We start from the raw sequence: 26,159 nt of genomic DNA on the forward strand, positions 1-26,159 counted from the left end.
AGAAAGTTCTGGAGATGGGTAGTGGTCATGGTTACAAAACAATGTGAATGTACTTAATGCCACCAAAGGTGAATTTTCTATTGTTAAACATTACCTGATACGATTACTTAGTAATTATACAGACATTAAGGGCACTAACCATCAGACTCTGACCCCTGTGTTTGAGACTTGACCCCAACTGTTACAACTGTGGAACCCAGAATGTATCATTTAACTAAGCTCCAGTTTCCTTATCTATAACACAGGAATAATAAAATACTTTCCTACCAACACTATGGGCTGCTGTGAACTTGATATGATTTATGCAGGAACTTAGTAGAGTTCATGGCACATAGAGAGGGCTCAGTAACTGTTGGATCTTATTTCCTTTTTAGGTTTTTGTAGCCATAAAATTATATAACTTCCCATAAAATAAATTCCATGTTGTAGTAAGTCAAGAGATATGAGCCCAAGTGTTGATCACTATGCCAATGGTTAATAAGCCTTTAAGTTTCATCCCCTAAGAGGCAACAATTTCAAAGAAGCCACAGAAGTTGAGATAATTTAACAGATTAATATATATTTTATCCAGTACAATATCGTCATACAAAAGTATTTACTACAAATAGAAATCACACATATAAAAAGGCTACTTTTTTGTCCCTTTTATATCCTATTTTAGGCAAAATGATGAAACCCAGAAAATAACAGAATTGCACTAGTTCTAAAAAATGGGAAACTTATACATGAATATATCCAATCATCTATACCTCCTCTTGAGTTTCAAACAATAAGGCTTAACTGAACTATACTTAGAATCAACTTAAATAAATCTTTGCACGATTCATAGGAAACATACATTGTCAATGGTTAAAGTCCAGGTAGAAAAAGTACACAAAATTATTCATAAGTAAAAACATTTCATACAAAAGAAATTTCTTTTAAACGCCGACAATATCAAGAGGAAATGCATTAAATTTTAAAACATTTTTTGGACCGTTATGTAAAATACCAAAAGGTTCCGAACTGTTGAACAACAAAAGTTACTGTAGAACAAAGCTAAAACATAAAAAACTATTAAATGTATTAAAACCATCTAAAGCCAAATAAGACATAACTGCACTATATAATTCTGAAACAGGTTTAAGTGCATTTTCTTTGTACAACTGAACTACCACTTGTAAATCTGGCAATTAATTGGAATGCAATTAAACACAGATTTGCAAGCTTTTTGGCCACTACATGAGTATTAAAAAGTAACTTGCCAATTGAAAAATAAAAGGTTGCATACATACTGTAAAAAGCACAATGGTCAAAGACACACTATAAAACCGTGTTTTAAAAAGTCATACAAAACAAAGATCTTTCAGGCACTTGCATTCAGAAACATTCCTTTTATAAATAAGCACATAGTTTTATTTCAAAAAAATAAAGATGATTTTTCCCAATGACAGCTATTAGTTGAGAACTAGATCATATATTAGGGATGCATTTAAATGGACCATTTTATGGAGAGAATCAACTAAACTTTAAAAAATATGAGTTTACCTACTTATTCACAACTTCAAAAATACAGACAATTCCAGTGAGACACAGATGTGGCCCTATCAAAACATTCTACCATTCAATACAACCAATACAGGATATAACACAATACAATGACAAAAAGCAAACTCCACGATTTGGCAATCCTATACAAAAGGGGCCCTGTCAAAATTCTTTCACAAAACAAACACAATACCACAAAACAAAACAACTGAAGAAGAAAAACTGAATTTTCACAACCCTACACAAACTGTGGGGCTTCATCTTCAAGGTCTTCAAATTGTTGCATTCGTTTAAGCCTTGGTCTCTGACATGTTGGGTGCACATCAGGCAAGTCACGCTCCTCACAGTTCTCCTTAGGTTTACTTGTGGGCTGCAAGGGACAAGCTGGTGCATTTTCTGAGTCTGAAATTGATTTCAGCACTTGCTCCTGAGAAGCAGGAGCTGTGCCAGGAGGCACTGTTGGGGAAGATGCTGCAGATTTCTCCTCAGCCCCTCTTACACTACCAGCGGGAGCACGTGGTTTATAAAATGTTGTCCAGTGCTGGGGCTGCAATGTTCTGGGTGCTCTGACAAGGGCAGGAGGGCAAGAGTCAGAGGACCGTCCCTCTGACACCTGTCTCGCTGACCTGACTGGTTCTGGGTATGGCTTATTGGGCTGGGTAGCACTGACTGGATGATCCCCACCAATCCTGATGCTCGTCACCACTCCTCCTTCCTGGAGTGCATTGGGTACAATCACTGCAGACTTTGCATTTAGGTCATTTTGTTCATACTGTTTCTCCCCAGTGTTTTGTAGAGTTTGTTGGTCAAAGCCATCAAATTTGCAACAAACAGTAGGGGTATTAACTCCTTCAAAGGTGGGATTCTTGCAAAATTTGTCTGAGTTTACATTTCCCATATTTCTGCCATTTCTCTCATGGGAAGGGCTTGCAAGAAGCAGCAGTCTATCCACGGGCAAACTTGCAGGTCTATTCTTGGTCCTTGGAGTATACCTCTCAACAACACTGTTTGTTTCCCTATCGGATTTCAGAGTAAATGGCTTGGAGGTTTTACAAACATCTTCTGTCTTATGTGCCGCTGATTCAAGTCCTTGGTCTACAAGCAAACGCACTTTGTTGTCTGAAAAAGGAACAGATTTATTTGAAAATCAAACTTCCTGAAACCTGGTTAATGAGAGAGTCTAAATGAGTTACAAACATGCTCTCAAAACAACAATGGTTTTACATATTTTTTTCAAGGTAGTTTCAGTTACCTATGCAAAGGAGTTTTTAAAAAATTTTTTAGTTACTGATTTTAGAGTGAGAAGAAGGAGGAGAACACATCGATTTGTTGTTACACTTATTTATGCATTACTTGGTTGACTCTTGTATGTGCCCTGACCAAGGATTGAACCCACAACATAGGCGTACTGGGATGACACTACAATCGAGCTACCTGGCCAGGGCTATGGAGAGAAATTTAAAGGTGGGCTCTGAATAGAAATGTTAGGATTTTATGTTTACTAAATAAATATAACAAACACCTACAAAATCCACTACAGGTTAATTAAAATAAAAACACTGGCTGAAGTATTTCTTTTTATGTGCTGTGCATGAACAAACAAGTAATTGCTGGGTTAAAGGGTTGTCACAATTTCAACGGACAGACATTTGTAAATTCACCTCAGAAAAGTTACAGCAATTTACAGGCCAGCCAAATACAGGTGCCCCTGAATCCCAATGCTCTTGCCAACTCCCTAAATCTGCTTTTCAGTCACACTCAACCCACAGTGAGAGCGCATTACATGAAGTGCTTTAGATGGCTTTCAATCTGATCAATTAATGAATGGACTGTAACATTCATCCTATCCAATTAAGGTTTAATAGTTTTACTTTAAGGAAAAAATTGCCATTTGCTCCACTTACTGTTTACTCGCAGACTTATCTTCTTCTCTTTCCTATCAAGTCTAGACCCAAAGCCCGTGCTTTCTCAAACTAGAACTCTGAATTCCGTTAAGCCCTGTTTCATTCTGCTATTTCTCCCCTAAAATATTTCCATTTCTGGAAAATTTCAGCCCTCTGTTCATTTGCCTCTTTTGGGCAACAGTCTGCTGACAGGCGCCCATCAGAATCCCAGTCAGTCATCTCATCTGCCCTCCCTCCTCACCTGACACAGCTGACCTCTCTTCCCTGGGCTTCCAAAGCAACGCTCTGTTGTTTTCCATGCCCATGTTTACAGACCACTCTGAGGTATCTGACTCATTGTGTTCAGGCTTGGACACTAGCAAAAGTATATTCTTAAGTTCCGAGGGAAAAACTCATAGCCTAATGGATAAGAGCGCATACACAGAAGCCCAGGTGCTGGCTTTAGCTCAGCTCTACCACTTCTGCACTGGGCGAGGCAATCTCACTGTCCCTCAGGGTCTTCATTTGTCAAAAGAGAATCATAACTGGATCTTTGTTGATGTGCAGCCTTATGATCTAATCATGAAAAGTGCTCAGATTTGGTATACAATAAGCACTCACAAATGACATTTATTATTATAAACTATTCTAATTGGGAGTCCTAGATCATGGGACAGTGAAATAAGCTCAAACATAGGTTCAAATACAGACTGAACTATTTATTAGGGGATGACTTCTGGCATGATTTCACCTCACTCACACTATTAGGCTATGGCCAAATGAGGCTAACACTACCTACTTTACAGCACTGTTATGAAGGTTAAATCATATAAATGAAATCAAAACAATAAACAGTGCTTAGCAGAGAGCAGGCAGGCACTTAATGAATGTTAGCTTCCCTACCTTTTAGGCCCAGTCAGGCTATGTCACTGCTATTTGATTATACACCAAATTTAACACATATGGCTGAATTTTTAAAAAGTGGAATTTAGCTCTAGTAATATATAGTATTACAGTAATAAATGGAAGACATTCCACCAGTCTTACAGTTACCAATCACTGCATACAGTGATGCAAAATTATCATACAGTGAAAAAATGACTGCAGTCAAGGAAATAAAAAGACATATACACACATGTGCTCAATGTGTTAAAGGCAGGTGACAAGTAAAGCATTTTAAAAAAATTTTAGGAGCGCTAGGAGTCTAAGTTTTTTGGCTTTTAATCATGGTTTATTAACATAGTTTTAAGTCAGCAAACACATATTTTACATGGCCACTCACCAATGAGACATGTATCACATTTTTCTAACGCATTCTGCTTTCGTTCTGATTCCTCAAATGATACAGTTGCTTCAAGAATTTTGTTTTCACTATCTGTGGTATGGATATCCTGTTGATGGGAGAGAATTTTTAAACTTGAAGAGGCAAAACATACATCACAATAAACAGTTCAAAGATTTTTAACTTAAACATAAACATTACAAAGTTCCAACACAATTCCATAAAGGACAAAACTCACTTCCTTTGAAGAGAAAAACAGTGGCTTCATGAAATGTTCTGGGTCTCTTTCTTCTGGTGATAACAGAGGCTTCAGAAGACAGCCTTGTTCCACTGGAGGTGCAACACTACCTGTACTACACACAACTACATCTTGTGGCTGTAGGGACCCATCAAAGATCTTCTGGGAGTAAGTAATGAGGAACTCTACCAGCCGTGCTTGATTTGAGTACTCAGCAAGAGAGGAGATGGTGATAGGAGCAGTTGTGGGCCTTGGTCTAATGAGACTTGGTCCAAATATCACCCCCAAATTTTTGGAGTTCATCTTGTTTTCCTCTGCATGATCAACGACTCTGCAAAGTAGAACACATTAAGCTGTATGAGATTTGTCTGTTAGATTTCCTTAATGGTAGTTAACAATGGGTGGGGAAGGGTGCAGAAAAAATGATCTGCAGAAGTCTAAGAAAAGAAATATATTTACTTGATTAAATGCTGACCACACACCAAGCTGAATTTTATAATATCAAGATATAATTTAAGTAAGTAGAAGGAACTACCAAAGTTTTACCAGCAGAAATTAAAAACCAAAACCAAAACCCTAAAAGCTATAGGTTGTAGGTTTCTTTAGGCTGGAAACTTAAATATCATTGTCAAGTTCTCTCTCATTGCCCACAGCTAGTCTTCAGGCCTAGCTGATTCTACTCCTAAAGGTCTCTCTGTTCTATTGTCATGCCCACTGCTCTAGCCTTATTTCAAGTTCTCATCACCTTTTATTCCTGTGGAACTCAAGGAAATCTGAATTGCAGTAAAGACCTCTCCTCTAAACCATTCTCCATACTGCTCCCAGAAAGATCTCACAGGCAAATCTAAGCATGTCAAATTCCTGGCTCAAAATTCCTTAGTAGATACAGAAGGAAGACAGTCAAGTCATCTGCCAGGTATGTAAGATTTTCTTTACCAGGCCTCTACCTACCTCACTCCTGCAAATTTCTGTTATATATGAGCCTAAACCAAATTACTTCTACTTCCCAAATGCAGATTGATTTCTCATCTCTGTGTCTGTTACCCTCTGCCAGGAATGCTCTTCTGCACATTCTCTGCCGCCAAACCACTATTTAGTTCTTCAAGTCAGGGGGGTTAGGGCTACCCCCTCTGATTCGTGACCCACCCCTCCAACCCCCACATACTGTGCTTAGCTCCATTAGAACAGGAATGGTGCTGTTCTGCACTTGTCTGCAGGTCTGCCCCTCAAAGCTGACACACAGAACAGATGACAAAAATCTTGTGTTTTCATTCTTGCTCCCCCAGCCAGAGTCTGGCACAAACAAGGCACCAGAGGGAAAGATGTTGGCTGCATGAATACATTCATTATCCCCCTTTCCCTAACACATGTTAGAAATGAAATGCTCACTTAAGAACAAGAGCACAACAATGTGAATGTACTTAATACTACTAAACTGTACATTTAAAAATGACTAAGATGGTAAATTTGTGTTTTACCACAATTAAAAACCCCAACAAAAGCCGATCAATTATCCATCCACTAATGGATACTCTTCTTATAGAAAGTTCTTACCGCTTAAGATGCACTATGAGGTAATGAAGACTGTTAAAATTTGATGCTGGCAATTGTCGTAGAAGGTCTTTGCTCTTTAGGAGAATTCGATTTATTTCTATACATGTACTTGGCCATTTTTTGTCTTCAAGGCTATCCTTTTTTGTCTCTTGCTCTTCATTTACATGTTGGATCTCTTTTGCAAGGTCTATAAATTCCTTGTACAATCGGAATAAAATAAATGGTTCTGGGAGCTAAAGAAATAAAATTACATTGGAAATGTTATTCTGTCATTTCCCTCCCTGTTAATAATTACTAAGTAGCTATTGAATGGTTTAGCATGTTTCTTTAGATTAACAAGTCTTTTAAGGTCAATATGTACATTTAGAAATGTACATATATTTGCTATAGATGTGATCTATAAAGTGAATCTGACATAATCACCATAAATCATATCTTTATTAAAAATGAATGCCTTTGCTGGTGTGGCTTAGTGGATTGAGTGCCAGTCTGCGAACTGAAAGATCCCCAATTCGATTTCCAGACAGGTCACATGCCGGGGTTGCGGGACAGATCTCCAGTTGGGGGCGTGCAAGAGGCAACTGATCGATGTTTCTCTCACACATTAATGTTTCTCTCACACATTGACGTTTCTTTCCCTCTCTTCCTCCCTCCCTTCCCCTCTAAAAGTAAATAAATACTTATTAAAAAAATAATAAAAAATGAGTTAACTGATAGTAAAACTCTATAAACTTTATGTTCATTATTGCCCCAAAGTTAGCATAATCTTCAACTGTTTAATGAAACAAATCCATAATGATACACAAAATAAGTCAAATTAATTAGAAAAATCTTATACTCTTGAGTTTCATTAGTATGGGAGAAACAGAAAAACAAAATGCCATAGGGTCCTTGGCTTTTACTTAAATCAGACTGAAGATTAGCATAAGATAATATGACTCACAAGAAAGAAACTGTCAACAGTTTATTTACCTAATTTTTAAATAAAACTTGAATTGCTATAAGCAGGTCAACAGAAAAAGTTCCTCTCTCAAACTATCAATGGGTATGCCGCCTTGCTCTGTCTACTGGTATAACTTACTTCAGTGTTTCCACTACTCAGTGACAGAAAATACAGTGTACCTCTGCCTAGCTGATGTCCTGTACTGTCTGTGATGAGGTAGGCACCTGCTCATCTAGTTTCCCCTGCTGGTCCCAGAGAGGGACACTTTGAGAATACTTTCTACCTCCACCACTCTGCAATCTAAAGAAGGTAACTTAACCTCTTGGAGTTTCAGAGTCCTCACATGATATATGAGTAAAATGAAGGCTACTCTCTAATACTGCAGATTTGAGTATGGCTTCCTACACTGAAGTCTTGGTCACATAGTATTCCTGAGACAGGATGAGAGCTGATAGTACTGGACCCCATTCATTTCCTTCCCTGACCGGCTAGAAGAGATAAAAGATGATTAACTGAAATTTACAGTCATTCAAAGATAACTTGTTTGCATTTTCGGCTGAGAATCCTGTAAAACGTCATTATAGAGATCGACAGTTTCCTGGGCTAACATGGCAGGTCCAACATTTACAGCCGAAGAGCAGATGAACAAGTACTGACTTAGCTGGCCCAAGAAAGTTGCAGTTTCAAACTGAAATTCAACACGGTTTACAGGATCCTAGGGAGACTCAAGGGCTGTCAGCATGAGGTCTTCTAATTGTGAAGGAGGGTGAGCTATCCAAGAAGCACTAGATCTCTCGATCATTGTCTCCATTCCATGTTCCTGAGCAACCTCTTGCCCAGAAGCTTGGAGATTTCTTTTCTGAGCAGTGTAAAACTGAGGGTTTTCTGGATGGGCAATGCGAAGCACAAGAAACAAGTGAGCAACTATCTAAAAATAGAGATCTAGTGGCTGTATGCATGCTGAATGCTGAGATCCTAGAGCCTCCTTACCCTACTTGTCTCCCAAAGCCTGGCACCACCCCTCTAGGCAATAGAAGACCCTTCTCTGAGGTGTTGACCAACCTAAGAACAGACCTAGAGATGCAGGCATCAGGTGCTTCCCAAACAACCCACCCAGATCAAATTACTGTAAAGCTCAAATCTTCAAAGCCTTCATATATCCAAAAGCTTCCAAAGTCATTTTAATTCCCAACTCTTTCATTTTAAGAGTTGGGAGACAACCACGAAAGACAAATCAAAATAGGTAGAAAAAAACCAACTTGAAGCTCTAAAACTATACTGTCTAAATGGTGGCCACTAGCTGCATAGGGCTACTGAGCACTGGAAATGTGGCTGGTCTGAATTGACATGTGCTTCTAATAAAAATGCACACCACATTTTAAAGACTCTGACAATAACAATAACAAAAAATATTTAATCAATAATTTTAAAATACTGACTAGATACACATATATTTTCAATGTTAAATATAATATTAAAGTTAACTTCACCTGTTTTTTCTTTTTATAAATACTAGAAAATTTAACATTATATATGGGGCTCACATTACATTTGTACTAGACAGGGCTAGAGGCTAAACAGAGAAAAGAACCCTTTTTTAAAAAGCTATGAATACCGTTAGGTGAGTAAGATATTGTATTTATTAAAAAAGAAGGAATGCCATAAAAGAAAAGAGAACCAGAATTTTTAGAAATTTAAACATGAACTTAGAAATGAAATAATTACAGTAGGGGTGAAAGAAAAGCTGAGGAAATCTCCTAGAAAGTGTTAGAAGAAAACAAAAACAAAAATAATGAACAATAGAAAAAAAGGAACTACAGAACCAGTTCAACTTGTCAAGTATCCAAACAGAAGTTCCAGAAAGAAAACAGAGGGGAGAAAATAAGCAATGGACTAAAAGTTCCAAGAACTAAGGGACAAGTAACCAGAATGACAGAACTCACGGAGTGTCTGAAATAGATGAAATACACCCATGTCAAGGCACTTCATTGTGAAATTTTCGAATAGGGAGAAAAAGAAGATTCTACAAGCTTTCAGAGAGGAAAAAATAGGCCACCTACAAACAATCAAGAAAGTGAAGGGTCTAAGGCTTCAAAGAGAACTAGAGAAATGGCTTCAAAATTCTGAAGAAAAACCTTCCAGCCTAGAATGCTATAATCTTCTACACTATCCATACTCTTCCATTCCCCATCAAGAAAACAGAATAAAGGCAGATAAATAAGGCCAAAATGTTCATTTGTTTTTTTCCCATAAGATGGATCTAGTAGCGCCTAGTTGTCTTTAACTTCATTCGAAACAATTTTGTTAGACTGCATTGTGACAGTGTCATATCTGCGTGCATTTAAAAAAAACATCAAAATTGGTGAATTTTTGTGCAGCCATTTAGATACTCAACATGGAATAAAATATACATTTTTGGCACATTATGCTTTATTATTTCAAGAAAGGTAAAAATGCAAAAAAAAGATTTGTGCAGTGTATGGAGAAGGTGCTGTAACCAATCAAACATGTCAAAAGAGGTTTGCAAAGTTTTGTGCTAGAGATTTCTTGCTGGATGATGCTTCATGGTCAGGGAGATCAGTTTAAGTTGATAATGACCAAGTGAAGATATTAATTGAGAACAATCAATGTTATACCATGTGGAAGAGAGCTGACATACTCAAAGTATCCAAATTAATAGTTATTGGTGAAAATGAAAAATACGTCTTTTATTTTATGGTAAAAACTAAATGGACTTTTTGGCCAATCCAATATTTACTCTTATGCCACCTTGCTCAAAAGATGGGCATGACTAAAATGGAAGAAGAGACCATTACAAAACACAGAAGACAGGTGTTTCCTCACAAATGAGAAGATGGTGGAGAAGAAAGGTCCCGGATAACAGCTGGAGAACAGAACACTGGAGAGCAACATGTTAACAACCATGGTCACTATGCTTTCTGTAACTGTCTTCTTCATTTTCACCAGAGGACAGAAGGCAGCTGGGCTTAGCCCAGGTCATGTTTAATACTTGGCTCATCATGAAAATGTGCTGATTGTTCCAGCAGCCCTTCCACAAGCTGCTCCTTAAAGCCATGAAGGCCACTTATCTTACCCCACCTGAAGTGTTTCCTTTGGACCTAAGTCTGTAAACCACAAGTTTATAAGTTTACAGTAAGCAAAGAAACAGCAAATATCCAGCAGCCCACTCCCTGACCATATTCCTGCTGAACTTCCAGTACCCGGCTTCTAGGTAGTTTTGCCTGATGCCCCATGTGTGGTGAACTTCCAGGATGCGTTCATAACCTTTACCACTGACCTCCCAAAACAGCTATTTTACAAATACCAATGGAGGTATATAGCTGGACTATAAGCCAGACACTGTTCTTATTGAATCAACCCTTCGTATAACAATGTGAAAAATAGCCTTTCCTTACACAGCTAGATTGTATGCTTTCTGCTTAGCTTTCTAAAACTTAATGATACACTGTTTAGAAATACACAACACGTATATTAGAAAAAAGAGAAGGAGTTGTTAACATGGTTAGAAAAGACCACTGGGGCAGAGTTACAGGCTGCAATGGAGCGGGGCACATAGGACCCTTTTAAAAAATATAGCAGTGTTCTATTTCCTTAAGCTAGGTGATGGTAAATGCGTGTTTGTCTTTATAGCTACTGGTCTGTAAACTTTACATATATTTATATATACTTTGTTATACATTAAGAAGAAAGATATTAATATGGTCTATGTCAATGAAAATACATGAATAGCAAATGTAATCAGCAAAATATAAATCATATTTTTGCTTTTTTCTAGTTAATGGTAGTTTCCAAGCGTAAAAACTTTACCTGTCGAAGATATAATTTCAAGACGTCACAGATGTCATGTGAACTAAATTCTGAAATGTCTACCAAGTGCATTCCATTTTCCAAAGCTTGACACAGTTTTTCAGTTTTTATTTTGTTTCCACATACACGATAAATTCCCTTGAGGAGAAAAGGGGGAAATATTGTAAAATTCTGCTTTAGTACAAATGGCTAAATGTGGACATACACATACATTTGATGTGTCTACTTCAATTTTTATTAACATTTTAGCAAAAACTTGGGTGAAGGTAATATTTTCCAAATAGATCTAAATAAAATAGGTGACAATAAAAATTAAGAGCACTGTCTTCCTTTAAAGTCTTTTTATCATTAGAACAAATCACACAAAGATTTATGTTTAAAACTTGTAATTTTAAGAGTTACAATGTACCTGTAAACACAAGGCTCTACTTTCAATCTCTGAGGCACACATTTTGAGTATAAAAGGGATGCCATCTGGTTCCTTTTTTGCAACTTGTGTGAATTCTGCTCCAAATAAGTGTATTTTCCCCAGAAGTTTTTGATGACCACAAATGATGACTAAATTTTCCAAACACTTTCGGTGACAAACAAGCAGACACTAAAAAAATAACAATTTAAAACTGGTTAACTTACCTTAAAACTATTCACAACTGGACAAACTATAGAGAGAGTGGTAACACAACAAAAATGAATTTAAAAGGTATTACTTGCAGTGTCTGAAATATATTTAATAGCAAAATGAAATATAAATTTGTAGAAGGTGCGCTGTGGTTCAACTTATTTGCAAAAGATCCTAATCAGTAAAATTAATGACAAAAAAGTAAAAACCAAAAAGGTTAAGGGGCTAATGTAATTCCAGAAAAATCTTACCTCTTCACATTCAACACCTTGGAATACTACAATGCTTTCACAATCCCTACATTTTGTGGGGGATCTCCATTTGCGAAACTTGTGAGTGAGAGCTGCCTTTGACATCAATGTTTTCTTATATGTTCCAAGTGAATTGGGTCCTTGTAATAGAAACAGATTGTTATATAAGAATCGTAAAATGACTAATTTTTTCCCACAGATAGTATATTTTGAAAAATGTTTAGACTTTACAATCATTCATATGTTACAAGAAGCTATTATTTTGAATCTGTAACATCAAAATAAGGATCTAATTTAGAAATCTCTTACAAGGCACACATTTATCAAACATTTTAGCAATGAATAAAAGTCACCACTAAACCAGTTAAGATACTTCTAAAATAATACATCATAATGTTTTCAGAATCAGGAAGTTAACACTGTCATTAATATACCCTTAACTGAACTGGGATGGGTGTTCCATAGGTGGCATTACATTCTCTTTTCTAAAAGCTTCAAAGAAAACTAGCTGTATGAGGTTACTGTGTCATCAGCATTATCCACATTAAGGATAATGCTATTATTAAATCATTATAAAATTATAGGTAATATTAGTTAGTAAGATATGAGTATCTTGCTGGAGATCAAATGTTCTATATTATTTCAGAAAATGATGCCAAAACAGATATCTGGAGATTTCAAATACACATAACTAATTTATATGAGTCTAATTCAAGTCATTAAGGTAACAGATTTCTCTTTCATATCCTTCAATATTCACAATTTTCCTTGTTTCAAGAAGTATATTTATTTACTCTTCCTGCGTAGTTCCTTGCTGTTTCTTTTGAAGAGGCTTTTTCAGAAGTTCTCATGCATGGCAACCCTTTTAACAATTAAGTCACTATATTAGGTTTATGAAAGATCAAAATATCTAGCCTATTTTAGCACCATGCTAACACATTATTTTATTTTTAAAAATATTTATTGATTTTAGAGAGGGAAGAAGTGGGGAAATGGAGGGGGGAGAGAGGGAGATGTAGAGGGCAAGGGGGGAGGGGGAGAGAGAGAAATATCGATTGGTTGCTTCCCATATGATCCCTGACCAGGGACTGAACCTGCAACTTAGGCATGTGCCCTGACCAGGAATTAAACCCACAACCTTCAGGTGTACAGGATGATGTTCCAACCAATTTGAGTCACACTGGCCAGGGCTCCATGCTAATACATTTTAGATCTAGTAGTTTTGCTCCTTGTATCTGTATTTGTAACATCTGATTAATATATTATCAACCCATACTTACACATAATTTGTTGGGATATGTTTGACGTATTTGTCATTAAAATGCATTTTGTTTAATACATAGCAAATTAATTCTTTGAATTACACTGTTTTCCTAATATCATGCAGTGCTACTGATTCAATTGGTTTAGTGAGAGCTTGATTCAGGGACATTCAGAATGTCATACCAGCTTCTGAAGGGGAAGGTGGCTCTCTTTCGTCTAGATCATCTGCAGAAGACATGGTTCCACTGGACGGAGTTCGTGGAAGTTTTCGATGAAAGTCTCCTAAAATAAAATTATGACTACAATTACATGACTATAACCTATAGAATTTTATAAATGGGTAATGACAACATCTTTTGAATAATACAGTCATACAATTTTATTAGCTATAGTGTAAAAAATTTGTTTCCATTCTCAGACTTTGGATACAGGAACTTCTGATATTTATTCCTGGGAACAAAAGAAAACTGAACCCAAACTGACTTTTCTAGATAAATGTAAAACTGAGGATCACACATCTCAATGAGACCTTAATTGTCAGTTTTTGACAGTAAGTGTTAGAGACTGTAAGCTCTACAAGACAGGGAGTATTTTCCATTCACATCTTCTATCTAACTAACATCTGACAGAGTGGCTGGCATAGTGGCAAAGTTGTCATTAAATGCTTCTTGAATCAAGCTATAAATAAATGCGTATAACCTAAAGCTTTGTAAAATACACAAAAAATCTTTAAGTTCAGCCACACAACAGTAATACCACATTTATGTTATCAGTAATACAAGAGACTGGGAACCAGGAACAATGATTCCTGACAGAGAGCTGAGAGCACAGGATGCACTATGTCAGCAAAAGACATGGCCATGTGTAACAAGGCATGTTCAGAAGTAGCCCAACTAGGCAATGAGGTTTAGTTGTTCCCTGCTGATATGAGAAACAGGGTTATAGTTAAGAATTCATTTAACTCAGGGTCTTAACTGTCTAAGGTTTAGAGACAGAGAGAGCTTTAAAAATGATCTAAACCAACAACCTCCCCTTGAAAAGATTCCTCTGAACAATATGCTGAAAGGTAGTTACTGGGTTTTCGCTTTGAATGTGTCCCCAGTGACTGAGAAATCATGAGGTCACATATTCCATTTTTAGAACCATTCTAATTGTAAAATGGCTTTCTTACATTATTGAGCATAAATCTGCCTCTCTATAAATCCTAGCCTTGGGTCATACTTCTCCCTAAAGGAATAAGCAAACGCACTCTAGCCTTCCATGTTTAAGGACAGCTGTTGTGTCCCCAAGTTTCCTCTTTCCCAAGCTAAGTATCCTGAGGTCTTCACCCATTTATCATGTGACCAGTTTCTGCATTTTTGTCTAATTTACCTGAAGTCTTACAGGATTCCAAATAATTTAGGGTTTTCTCTAGAAAAGCTCTTAATTTCTCAACCCACATTGTTTTTTATAAAGGTAATTACAAATATTTAGTTAAATATTTAGGCTCTCTTCTCCAGGGTGTCCCTTGAACAGAGCTTGTTTTAAAGGAAGACACAGTAAGCCTACAAATACCAGTGTTGCGTGGAAACTATTTCTAACTTAAGTTCAAGGAATTTATTTACATGAATTTCTATAATATGTAGAACACTAAAAAATAATGCCTTGGACTTTGTGGTTCAAGCCACTAACGTTATCTCCCATAGTGCTAAGATCCTAGGAGGCAAGTGCGTTGCCAGAAGAACAGAACTGGAGCAGTCTTTGGTAGAGAAGTGGAGAAGAACAAATGTTGAAGTAAAAATCTCCTGAGTTCAAGGGCTACCTTCTCCTGCTAGCTGTATCACCTACGGCATGTTATTCTCTTTGGAGCCATGATGGCAGCCTCAAAAACACCTTCTCTGCTTCTCTAGAGAGCATGAGATTATCAATGTACTTTAAAGTACATTTTTAAAAAATTTATAAGAATAAGTAATCAGTTAAAAGAATCAGTGTTAACTATACTGTTCATTATAGCAATTAGTTACAAAACAATCCAAAAGATGGAAGACAGTTATGTTCACAGAATAGACCACCACCCAAAGTATACAGTATAAAATTAAAGATGGCTACTTGCATCAATTTGGACCTCAAAAAAAAAAAAAGACATGAAAGTCCAAAAGGAACAGTGTCGTTCCATCTGTGTATCATTCTGAAGTGGGTAAAGCTCAACTAGTTTCAGGTACTAAAACATCTAAAATAGCTAGGGAATGATGAACAAAATTCAGAAGGTTCTTTTATTCTGGTGGAATAGGGCAATGTTATCAAGGAGGTGTACACAGGGACCTAGTATACTGATAATGTTCTATTTCTTTGAGTGGTGAATGTAGAATGGTTTATTATTTTTCTTCTAACTGTACACATATATGTGCATACTGCTCTCTATGACATAATTCATTATAAAAATAAGGTAGTTTTTTATAACTACCTTTTATTCCTCTTGAGGAATATTTTAATCTTCCACTGACTTTTCACTGCTAGACTTAAATATTTACATACCTGGACTTATAGATTCCGAATCCAGAGATCTAGACTCACTGCTTCCTCCAGTGCTCTCAGAGTCGCTGAACATCCCAAACGTCCATGACCTTATAAAAGAAGGACCTTTAAGAAAAAATATTTAAAGTTCAACTTGGCTCAGATGGTTCATAAGGCAAAATACTGACATTATATAAAATGAGATGTATCAAGTTTCATAAATCGTAATCGATAAACGATTCTAAGACAAGCACAGCGCTTAAAACTGTGAAGTTATAGCTCAAGGCCAATTTTTACATTCCAGGGCCACAACTCCTTTAACAATCATATTTAAACAATTTGATCTTTCATAAGATTAGTGCTGTCTTTAATGTGAAAAACTACCTGTTATATCTACACTGTTAGAACATCTGTCCTCTTCTATCTTATTAGAGCTGTCAGGAAGGCGCACAACATCCTCTAACGAATCCGCAGGTCCATATCCAGAAGTGTGGGAACTATTTGTTAATTGTTTAGTTACATTCCTAAGAAAAACCCAAATAAAATCAATCACTGAGAAGAATGACTAATAATCAGGCTATTTTATTCTATTTTCAGAAAAATGTTAATTTAAGTAATGTAATTTAACTAAATATTAAGAACCATATTACATGGTTTAATTTCCTGAAGGAGTTATGTATAAAACTTAATCATTTGTACTCATTACAGCTGAAATATAGTAAAGAGAAGCAAAAGCAAAGTCAATTCATATCATGGTTAAACTTTTTGTATAATCTCTGTGGAAAATGTCAGTAAAATCTGTGTACTAAATATTCAAAATAGGTATGATCATGATTTGCCATTCTCAAAAGGTTTCTAAATCTCCAAGAACTGAGCACTGGGTCAAATGGAAAGCTTTTTTACTCTCAAGTGAGTTACATCTTAAATAATATTTTAAAATTCAAATAATATTTTAAAGTTAAATCTGCCAAATCTACAAATGGTAAAAAAAAAAAAAAAAAAAAAAAGACACTATACCAGATAGAAACTTAGCAATAAATATTATCTCTTGAAAAAAATTTCAGTTATCATTAATTCTCACCCATCAACTTTTTCTTCTTCGGTTGAATTTGTGGCCTTGACAAACTTACTATACTCTTGACCTGGGTCATAGAGTTTGGCTCTATCACAGAAAGACTGTAAGTTGTTTGCAAGGGAGGTGGCCTGAAGTTGTTGCATCTGGAAGAGGTTAACTGTTACCTATGATCACAGAGACAAAAGGCAAAATAATGTATGATATACAGAATCTATGTAAATACACATTTATTTCAAGTGACATCACCGAGAGAAAGGCAGTACAGTGAAGCACACAACACTGAATATCATCGTGAGCATACTATTTTCCTGACTTTGTGCAAGGGCTAGGTCAGAAAACAAGAGTTTTAATACAATATCTAGGAGCAATCACTTCCAGCAAAATGCTTTAAACTGAAAAGTTAAAAAAATATAGCCCCATGTCCCTACTGGTTCACAATTTTGGGAATTAAATGTATTTTTGAGGATCCCAGCTCTGTACTCTAATGGTCTACCATAATTATCTAAACTCTTATGTGACTTTTCATTTTCAATCCTATAAAAATAGAAATGCTTTATATGTATAATGTATCCTAGAGTACTCAATTTTTATAATTAGATACTATCCTGAACTTATTCTATTCAAAATACATTATATTCCATTGAGTAGCTGCAAATGTCTAAATAGACTATCACTACTACTAGTTATAGTAACAACAACAATACAGCAGCTGACAAGAGCTTATAAAATGCCAGATCCATTCAGAGAACTTTACATGAATTAGCTAATTTAATGTTCACAAAAATCTAGGCTTTGGGAATATTATGGCAAACAGATGAAATCCTAATCCTCATAAGAGTTTAAGAAAGAGCATCAAAGAGAGAGAGCAAATTAAGTAATTAAGATAATTTCTGGTACTGAAAATTGCTATTATTATTATATTAATTGTCAAGTTATAGAATATGACCAGATACGTGTTTATGGAAGGTACTTTTGACATGGCAGGTGAGTGCAGGACTTTCTGAGAAAATAGCACTTGAAGTGAGACCTGATATAAGAAAGTATGAATGCAAAGTTCCAGGGAGAAGACCAATCCAGACAAAAGACCCAAGGGCAACAATGAGTGGGAAAGAGCCTGTCACACTCAAGAAACAGATGAAAGGTCAATGTGACTTAAGCACATTGAAAGAGGTGGAGCCAGAAAGGAAAGCAGTCATCTAAATCATGTTAAGGAGCTGCATTTAAGTACAATGGGAAGACAGTGGAGGGTTTTAAAGAGTGTTAAGATCTATAACATGATCTGACATACTTTTAAATGCCACTCTGTCTCCTCTGTGGGGAATGTGAATGAATGCCAAATTTCATTGGCTTAATGTTATTTCAAAGACTGTCATGTTTCCTCTTCATCGCTCTGGATATACCAAATGATATGTTGAACTTATGATTAGCCCCTAAGTCTCTTCCAAGGTAGATAGGCCTTCCTCAAGGAAAACTAAGACATCACAAATAGTGTTTGAAAAGTGCACCTAACAGAATAGCTTATTTGTGCCCTGTTTTAAATTCAAACTGCAGATGGTAAAGCTTAAGTCCAGCAACTAGCTGTGATCAGGGAATTCTCCAGTTAATGGTAGACTGAACTTTAATAAATTTTATGAATCTAGTTAAAATCACTAAAAATTTGAAAAGTGAAATGAATAAACTGGCATAACCAAATCATCTGCTGAATGTCTCTGAGTATTTATTAATAATAAAAGACTTAAGCAATAATATACTCATATACAGGTAGCCCAATCTTAAAATCTCTTTTCCTTAGGTTAATTCACCCTTCTCCCACACTTAACAGAAATGCTTGAGTGCAGCCCCTTGGCGTAGGTCCTGCAGGACTTTTAGGGCATACAATTTTCCATAAATTAAAATAAATGGGAAAAGTTTCTCCCATATAAATGAACAAAAATCTAAAAATTAATTTTTGTTCAATATAATTTTATATCTAATACTTTTTAAAAATGATAAAGTTTTCTAGAATGTTCTTTAAAACAATATAAAACAGACACTCCTGTTCTAATTTTTCCCATTCACAAAGCCCACTGATTTGATTAGGTCTTTAGTGACTGGCTTGGTCACTTCTCCCTCCTCTCACTTAGAAGTGTAATTATGATCTACATCCCACACACTTCATTACTTCATGATTCAAGACAATTTTTAATATTCAAGAATAATCCTTAGTGCTTATGATATAACTAACTATTTTGGTGGGATGTGAATCTCATTTGAGTATATTCCTTAAGATAGTGAATGAACCTTATTGTCTATCATCTTTATTATCTCAAATGATTCTGTTTCCTCTACAATATATATGCAATGATATGTCCTAGAGTGAAAAAAATATATTTAAAAACACAATTTGGAAGGTGCTCTCACAAAGTAAGTCACCAAAAACCCCAATCTTTTTTTAAAGATTTTATTTATTTATTTTTAGAGAGAAGGGAAGGGAAGAAGAAAGAGAGGGAGAGAAACATCAATAGGTGGTTGCCTCTCATACACCCCACACTGCAGACCTGGCCTGCAACCCAGGCATATGCCCTGACTGGGAATTGAATCAACAACCATTTGGTTTGTAGTACGGCACTCAATCCACTCGGCCACACCAGCCAAGGCAAAATCCCAAATTCTTTGATGGAGGGGAAGAAAACATAACTGAGAAAGCCATGGTTCTTACCTAGTAAATTAAATCTATACTCAAGAACTGAGGTTGGATATGGTATCGGCTCGGACCTGAATGTGAATAACATCATTCAGGACAACTTTTAGCTGATAGATTAAATTGGTTCAAAAGAACTCTAGCTAATAAATTTTACTCACAAATATGTATACAGAACCTATATACCAACTACCTCTATGCATTACATATTGTAGTGGTTTTCATGAGTTTGGGGATTTGTTCAAGTTTGGGGAACTTTAACTTCAAAATCTACTTCATACACTGATATATACTGCTTTCCAATTTTTCAGATGTGTTAGTTCTCTTTCCTTAGATGCTAAACTCCTTGAGAGCAAGTATCTGTCTTAGATTTCTTTTATATAACTAGAAGATGTTGATAAATACACATGCATTATATACAAAATTAGGCAAGCTATTGTTTATACAACATCAAATTTTAAAAAATCATAATTGTTGGATCATCAAGTAACATTGCTTTTTAAGAGGAATGTAGACAAACAAGATTGCAGCTCATGAGAGAACTTAAAACCATGTTACATGATGAAAAGTCATCAGATTTGGGAATATTTAATATGGAAAAAACAAGGAAGGAAGATAATTATCTTTAAATATTTAAAGTGCTATCTTGTGGAAGAGGGATTATAATAGTACAATATCACTTGAAAGGTCCATAAGGAAACAGATTTTTTAAGTCAGTATAAACATCCTATTAATTTTGGAGTTGCTCAAACCCAGACTAAATAATCATTCAGCAAGACAGCATAGTATTTAAGAGTATAGGTGCTAAAGCCATTCAACCAGGTTGTTCTTACCTGAGAGCTTTACAACTTATATGCTGGGTTACCTTGACCAAGTTATTTATAACTTCTCTAAGCAACTGCTTCAAAAAAGTTAATATGCAAACAAATGTGGGGAATCTTGTAGAAAAGACAGATTCTGATTCCAAAAGGGATATATACGGGGTGGGACAAAAGTAGGTTTACAGTTGTTCATATGGAAAAATACAGTAATTAATAAATAATAATACAAGAATAAACTGTTTCACATGCTCACAACTGTAAACTTACTTTTGCCCTACCACGTGTATCCATACTGCAACCATTAAAAAAAACTATACAAAGGAATATAGTAAAAAATCCAACAGATAAATTAAAATGTAGATAAGCATTTTAGATAAACAAAGTATAATTGTAATAGAGAAATAAAATAGGTTAAATTAAATCTATACAGGGGTGGGCAAAAGTAGGTTTATATAATACAAATAAATACAATGATTAATAACTAAATAATCCAAGAATAAACTGTTTCATGTACTTAGAACTGTAAACCCACTTTTGCTCACTCCTGTATTAAGTAAATTAAATATATAAATGAAAATGTAAATTAAAAATATATATTAAAACAGACAGCCAAAGGCAAACAGGTAAAGGGAAACAAGGTGCAAACAGAAAACCAATAATGAAGACCTACATCTGAATACATATTAATATTAAATATAAATGGTCTAAGCACTTCACTTAAAAGAGGTTGTCAATACAGATTTTTAAAAAATCAAGACAACTGTATGCAATATAAGAAATTCACTTTAAATATAATAAAAGTAAAAAATGGAAAAAGATACGCCATGCTTAAAATAAAACTGAAATAGCTATATCAATATTAAAGTGCACTAAAATGAAAGGAAAATTACCAGGATAAAGAGAAACATTTCATAAGGATAAAAGGATTAACTCACTAAGAATATATAAGTTATTAATGTAAAAAATCTAAGTTTCAAAATACATAAAGCAAAAACTCATACAACTAAAAATATACAGTATGTTAAAAACTTCAAAACTCCTTTCTCAGTAATTCATGGAAGTAAATCAAGGATATAGAAGAAATAATTAACACCATAAACCAACAGGAATCACTGACATTTACAGAACACTCCAGCCAACAGCAGAATAAACATTTTTTTCAAGTGTACACATGGAACATTCACCAAGACAGAATCATAAAGCAAACCATAACAAAGTTAAGAGAACTGAAATCGTGCTAAGTATTTCTTTCACCGAAACAGATTTAAACTAGAAATCAATATCAGAAAGATAGCCAGAAAATCATCAAATACTTGGAAATTAAACAATAAACTTCAACATTATTCACAGGTCAAAGATAAAGTGTCAATGTAAATCAGAAAACATCCTGACTTGTACACAAATGAAAATACATAATTCAAAATTTGTGGGATGTAGATAAGCAGTGCTTAGAGGGAAATTTAAATGATTAAATAACTATTTAAAAAGCAGGGAGGTCTCGGTGAACAATCCAAGCATCCACCTTTAAGTAATTAAAAACAAAAGCAAAATAAAGCCAAATCAAGTATAAATAATTTTTTTAAAAGAGAAAAACAATGTAATCAAAAGCTGTTTTTTCTGAAGAGAAAAAATGAAATCAAAAGCTGTTTTTTTGAAAAGAGCAAACTAGAAAGATGGAGCACACATCAATACTTGCCAGGGGTTAGGGATGGGTGGAGAGTTTGATTACAAAGGCTCAGAATGAGGAAATATTCTGCAGTGATGGAATTACTCTGAATTCAGGTTGTCATGGTGGCAGTGGTTACACAAATTTATACATGTATTAAAATTTATAAAATATACAACCAAAAAAGGGTGGGTTTTTTGGTAAACGTTTTACAAAAACATGTTTAAAGAGGCAAATGAAAACACTTGAGGGCAGGATTGTTTTGTCTTCAAACAAGTTACTGGGCTCGTCACGACTGATATGGCTCAATGGGTTGGGCGTCATCCTGAAAACCTAAAAGTGGCCAGCTCAATTCCCAGTCAGAGCACATGCCTGGGTTATGGGCCGAGTCCCTGGTTGGGGGTGTGCAAGAGGCAATTGATCAATGCTTCTCTTGAACACTGATGTTTCTCTCTTTCTCTCTCCTTTCCCCTCTCTTTAAAACAAGTAAATAAAAAAATAAATAAAATCTTTAAAAAATTACTGGGCTCAATTTTTAGTTTACTCTAATTCTGAAGAATAGATTTCACAGTGCTGATAGAAGTTTCAGGGATCAAATCCATTTTGAAAACCAAAAAAATAGTGATAATGAGGCAATTTCAAAGTCTCAGGCATGAATTTTAATCAAACAAATCATCTATTTATTGGGTGAGAGTGGGAGAAACCAGATAAAAAATGTAACTCAAACCATATACCACCATTGAAAACTAAAAGTCAATTTTCAAACTCTAAATGTTCTGTTAACCACAGAAATGAAATTCCGTAAGAATCATGGGATTCAATTTAATTATGACATATCAAGCATCTCCCTCACTTTCTTGCACTTTTTCTTCTTGCCTTCAAAGTATTAAAGATATTACTTACAGCTTTAAGAGTAAGATCACACTGGAAAACAAGTTTCCGGAGTTGTGCTAAAATTTCTCTTTTAATATTTTCTAGGTCATTCCGTCTTTCTTCAACATTCATCACACAAACTTTGTAGAATTCATTTGCTTCTTCTACCTTTAGAAATAACAGAAAAAAAAATCACAATCACACTAATTCTTAGAATCTACATTTTAAAACAAATACTACTGCAATAAAGTTCAATTTATATAATAGAAAAGCCTTTATGTATAAAAACTCTGAAATATTTTATGTCTTAAGTAGAACATTTCTAAAGATAAATAATTTCTTTTGGTCAGTGTTTCAAGGGCACTTAACTTTAATGAATGATTAAATGCAATTTACAATTAGTATATTATTTACCTATTAAATAAATGTCCACTTTATTAAATTTCATAAATACAAACCTTCAGCCTGGCCTTGTTATCAGGTATTAGAATTAGTACACACATACACTCAGTCTCCTAAAAGGTGAACTTACTAAAGAATCAAGTAAAAATTATGAAATTATTGCCTTCCCTAAGATACTTCTTTCACAAACAAACCCTAAAAGTCAAAAGATAAACAAAAGTCCCTTAGCATAGTGGTTCTCAAAGTGTGGATCCCCTGGGAACTTGTTATAAATGCAAGTTGTCTGGGGCTAACCCTCCACCCACTGAATCAGAAACTCTGGGGGCATGGCCCAGTACTCTTTTTCAACAAGCTTTCCAGGTGATTCTGATGCATGCTGAAGTTTGAGAGCCAAAGCTTTAGCTTGTGATTTTGCAAATAACAACCCCCCCAAATCATTACTTTTTGAAGAGCCTCCTCTTCTAGCCTTCGCTTTTTTTCCAGCTGCTTGTTGAGATTTTTTGCTAATCCACCACTTGCGCACTGATGCTCCTCTTCTGCACGAAACATGGAAGATTTTGCTTTTTCATACTCATCTTGACGTTGTGTGCACAACAATTTTGCCTTTTTGAGAGCAGTCTCTGTTTCGAGCTACACAAAAATAAATAAGAAAGAAACCCTTACTAACAGCTTTCTTTAGCATATTCAGTAAGATAGCTAATACAGTATTTTAGAAAAACTATGGAGGAAGATATGCATTTTCCCAGAGTAGTTGCTTGTGCACTACAGATAATTTTAGGTATTCACAAATACATAGATTAAACTCCATTAAATACTAACCATTTTATTTTGTTCCTGTTTCCAAAGTTCTTTTATTTCTTTCCTTTGTTTTTCCATTTCATTTTTCCTCCCAAGTAGAGGCTGTCAAGGGCATTTTAAAAAAAAGAAAAGCTGTTTTCTAAAGGTATGCTTTTTTTTTTTTTTAAGAAAAATGTGTATTGTACATATAAATTTTTACCTGTACAAATTTGTTGGCTTGGAGAGCTGCAATAGTTTGTTGTAGAAGGTGGCCACTCTCTATATCACTAAGAAGAGCATTGGTAAATAGGGACTGCAACGGCATAAACTCCTAGAATTTAAAATTCAAAAGTAAATTTTTCAATGGAAATGTCAACTAGAGTTCTAGACCCACCTGTCAGTACTCTTCTTCAAAAAGAAAAATTTGAAGTTATACCTTTTTTTAAGAAAAATATCTAGTCATAAATGTGACTGTGGAAAAAAATTGAAGAAAATTGATAATTATAAAATTAGCAAAATTAGAAGCTAACAGGATAACATTCATATAATGTGAGTTTCCTAGGTTATTTTCATAATGGGTATCCAGGTCAACTTAAAAGGATTTTATTCTGTTAATAACAAGTTTAGCATTTAAGTTCTTCCCTTTATTAACTATGAAATGTTCTGATTTTGCAATGCACTATTTGGAGCTCATCTGAACAATCTCTTGTTATAGAACCCTAGTAGTTCACTGAACACTTACTTGTAGTCCGAAGTTAGTTCTAGTTGCCTCTGCCAATTTGATAATATTTCTAGTGGACTCCAGTTCTAAAAAGGTAAAAGAAAGCATCAGAAGAAAATTTATGATCCCCTCCACACTCCAAAATTATTTGCAATTCTCCAATTAAAAAGTGATCACAAATACTAGTCCACATGATATGATGCTGTGATTCTTTTATTTTTTGCAATTTATTTATTTTTTTATTTAGAAATCATGTTAATTCTATTACAGTTGTCTCAATTTTTCCCCCTTTACCCCCCTCTACCCATTCCACCCCCATCCCCTACTCCCACAGTCAATTCCCGCTCTGTTGTCCATGGCCATGGGTCATTCATACTTGTTCTTTGTCTAGTCCCTTCCCCTTCTTTCCACCATTGTTCTCTTTCCTCCTCCCTTCTGGTCACTTTCAGTCTGCTCCATGTTTCCGTGCCTGTGGTTTATTTTGTTTGTTAGTTTATTTTGCAGAATAGAGTCCACTTATAGGTGAGATCCTATGGTAACTGTCTTTCATCGACTGGCTTATTTCACTTAGCTTAATATTCTCCACTTCCATCCATGTTGTCGCAAAAAGTAGGAGTTCCATCTCTCTTTCTTAAATGTAGTTTGATTTTATTTTTTTTTAAATGTCAAAGTTAATTATAAAATATTTTAAAAAAATTTAAAACCATTGAAGTCTCAGCAATTAAACCAACATGACACCAGCACAGAAATAATCAAGTAGATCAATGAAATATAATGAACATTCTAGAGACAAACATATATATCTGATTAATATATGTATGATTAAGTTGATATTTCAAATCAATGGGGAAAATAAGGCTTATTCCACAAATAAGGTGCATGGACCACTATTACTTGAAATAAAACAAATATAAAGCCCTATTTCACACATTATACAAGAAATATTCAGTTAAAAATCAGTATGTAGAACCTAAGGAGTTTTATAAGAAAATAAAACTAATAGTTTTCATGACCTGAAGTAAAATACTCAACCTCAGAAGCTACAAAGTAAATATTGACAATATGGCTATATTAAACATTTAACTATACAGTAATATACATATAAAAAAAGTTAAAGGACAAGGAATAGAATAGAAAAGTATTTGCAACACATCTAAAACATGGTTAATAGGTTTTTTGTTTCTTGTGTTTTTTTAGGGAAAAAAGTTCTATAAACCTTTAATCAATAAATGGGTAAAGAATATCAAAAAGTCATGTAAAGAT

The 26,159-nt window shown here is 34.9% G+C and overlaps 1 protein-coding gene across 4 annotated transcripts in view; it reads right to left on the reverse strand.

Moving 5' to 3' along the window:
• Positions 1–409: 409 nt before the first annotated feature.
• The window catches only part of ARHGAP29 (Rho GTPase activating protein 29), a 75,044-nt gene continuing 49,294 nt past the window's right edge, over positions 410–26,159 (reverse strand). For all 4 annotated transcript variants that reach the window (XM_054592166.1, XM_054592162.1, XM_054592163.1 and 1 more), the window contains 16 exons: positions 24,918–24,982; positions 24,396–24,506; positions 24,218–24,298; positions 23,840–24,028; positions 23,027–23,164; positions 16,963–17,120; positions 16,266–16,405; positions 15,903–16,007; positions 13,572–13,670; positions 12,126–12,265; positions 11,665–11,853; positions 11,256–11,393; positions 6,485–6,717; positions 4,931–5,261; positions 4,693–4,801; positions 410–2,646 (listed from right to left, as the gene is read on the reverse strand). In XM_054592166.1, the coding sequence (XP_054448141.1) occupies positions 1,766–2,646; positions 4,693–4,801; positions 4,931–5,261; positions 6,485–6,717; positions 11,256–11,393; positions 11,665–11,853; positions 12,126–12,265; positions 13,572–13,670; positions 15,903–16,007; positions 16,266–16,405; positions 16,963–17,120; positions 23,027–23,164; positions 23,840–24,028; positions 24,218–24,298; positions 24,396–24,506; positions 24,918–24,982 (3,107 nt within the window). In that variant the 3' untranslated portion in view covers positions 410–1,765. The remainder of the gene's footprint in view (positions 2,647–4,692; positions 4,802–4,930; positions 5,262–6,484; positions 6,718–11,255; positions 11,394–11,664; positions 11,854–12,125; positions 12,266–13,571; positions 13,671–15,902; positions 16,008–16,265; positions 16,406–16,962; positions 17,121–23,026; positions 23,165–23,839; positions 24,029–24,217; positions 24,299–24,395; positions 24,507–24,917; positions 24,983–26,159) is intronic.

The sequence above is a fragment of the Pteronotus mesoamericanus genome, unplaced genomic scaffold (assembly GCF_021234165.1).
Source record: "Pteronotus mesoamericanus isolate MK-2021 breed Mesoamerican mustached bat unplaced genomic scaffold, CSHL_Meso_final scaffold_31, whole genome shotgun sequence".
Classification (NCBI taxonomy): domain Eukaryota; kingdom Metazoa; phylum Chordata; class Mammalia; order Chiroptera; family Mormoopidae; genus Pteronotus; species Pteronotus mesoamericanus.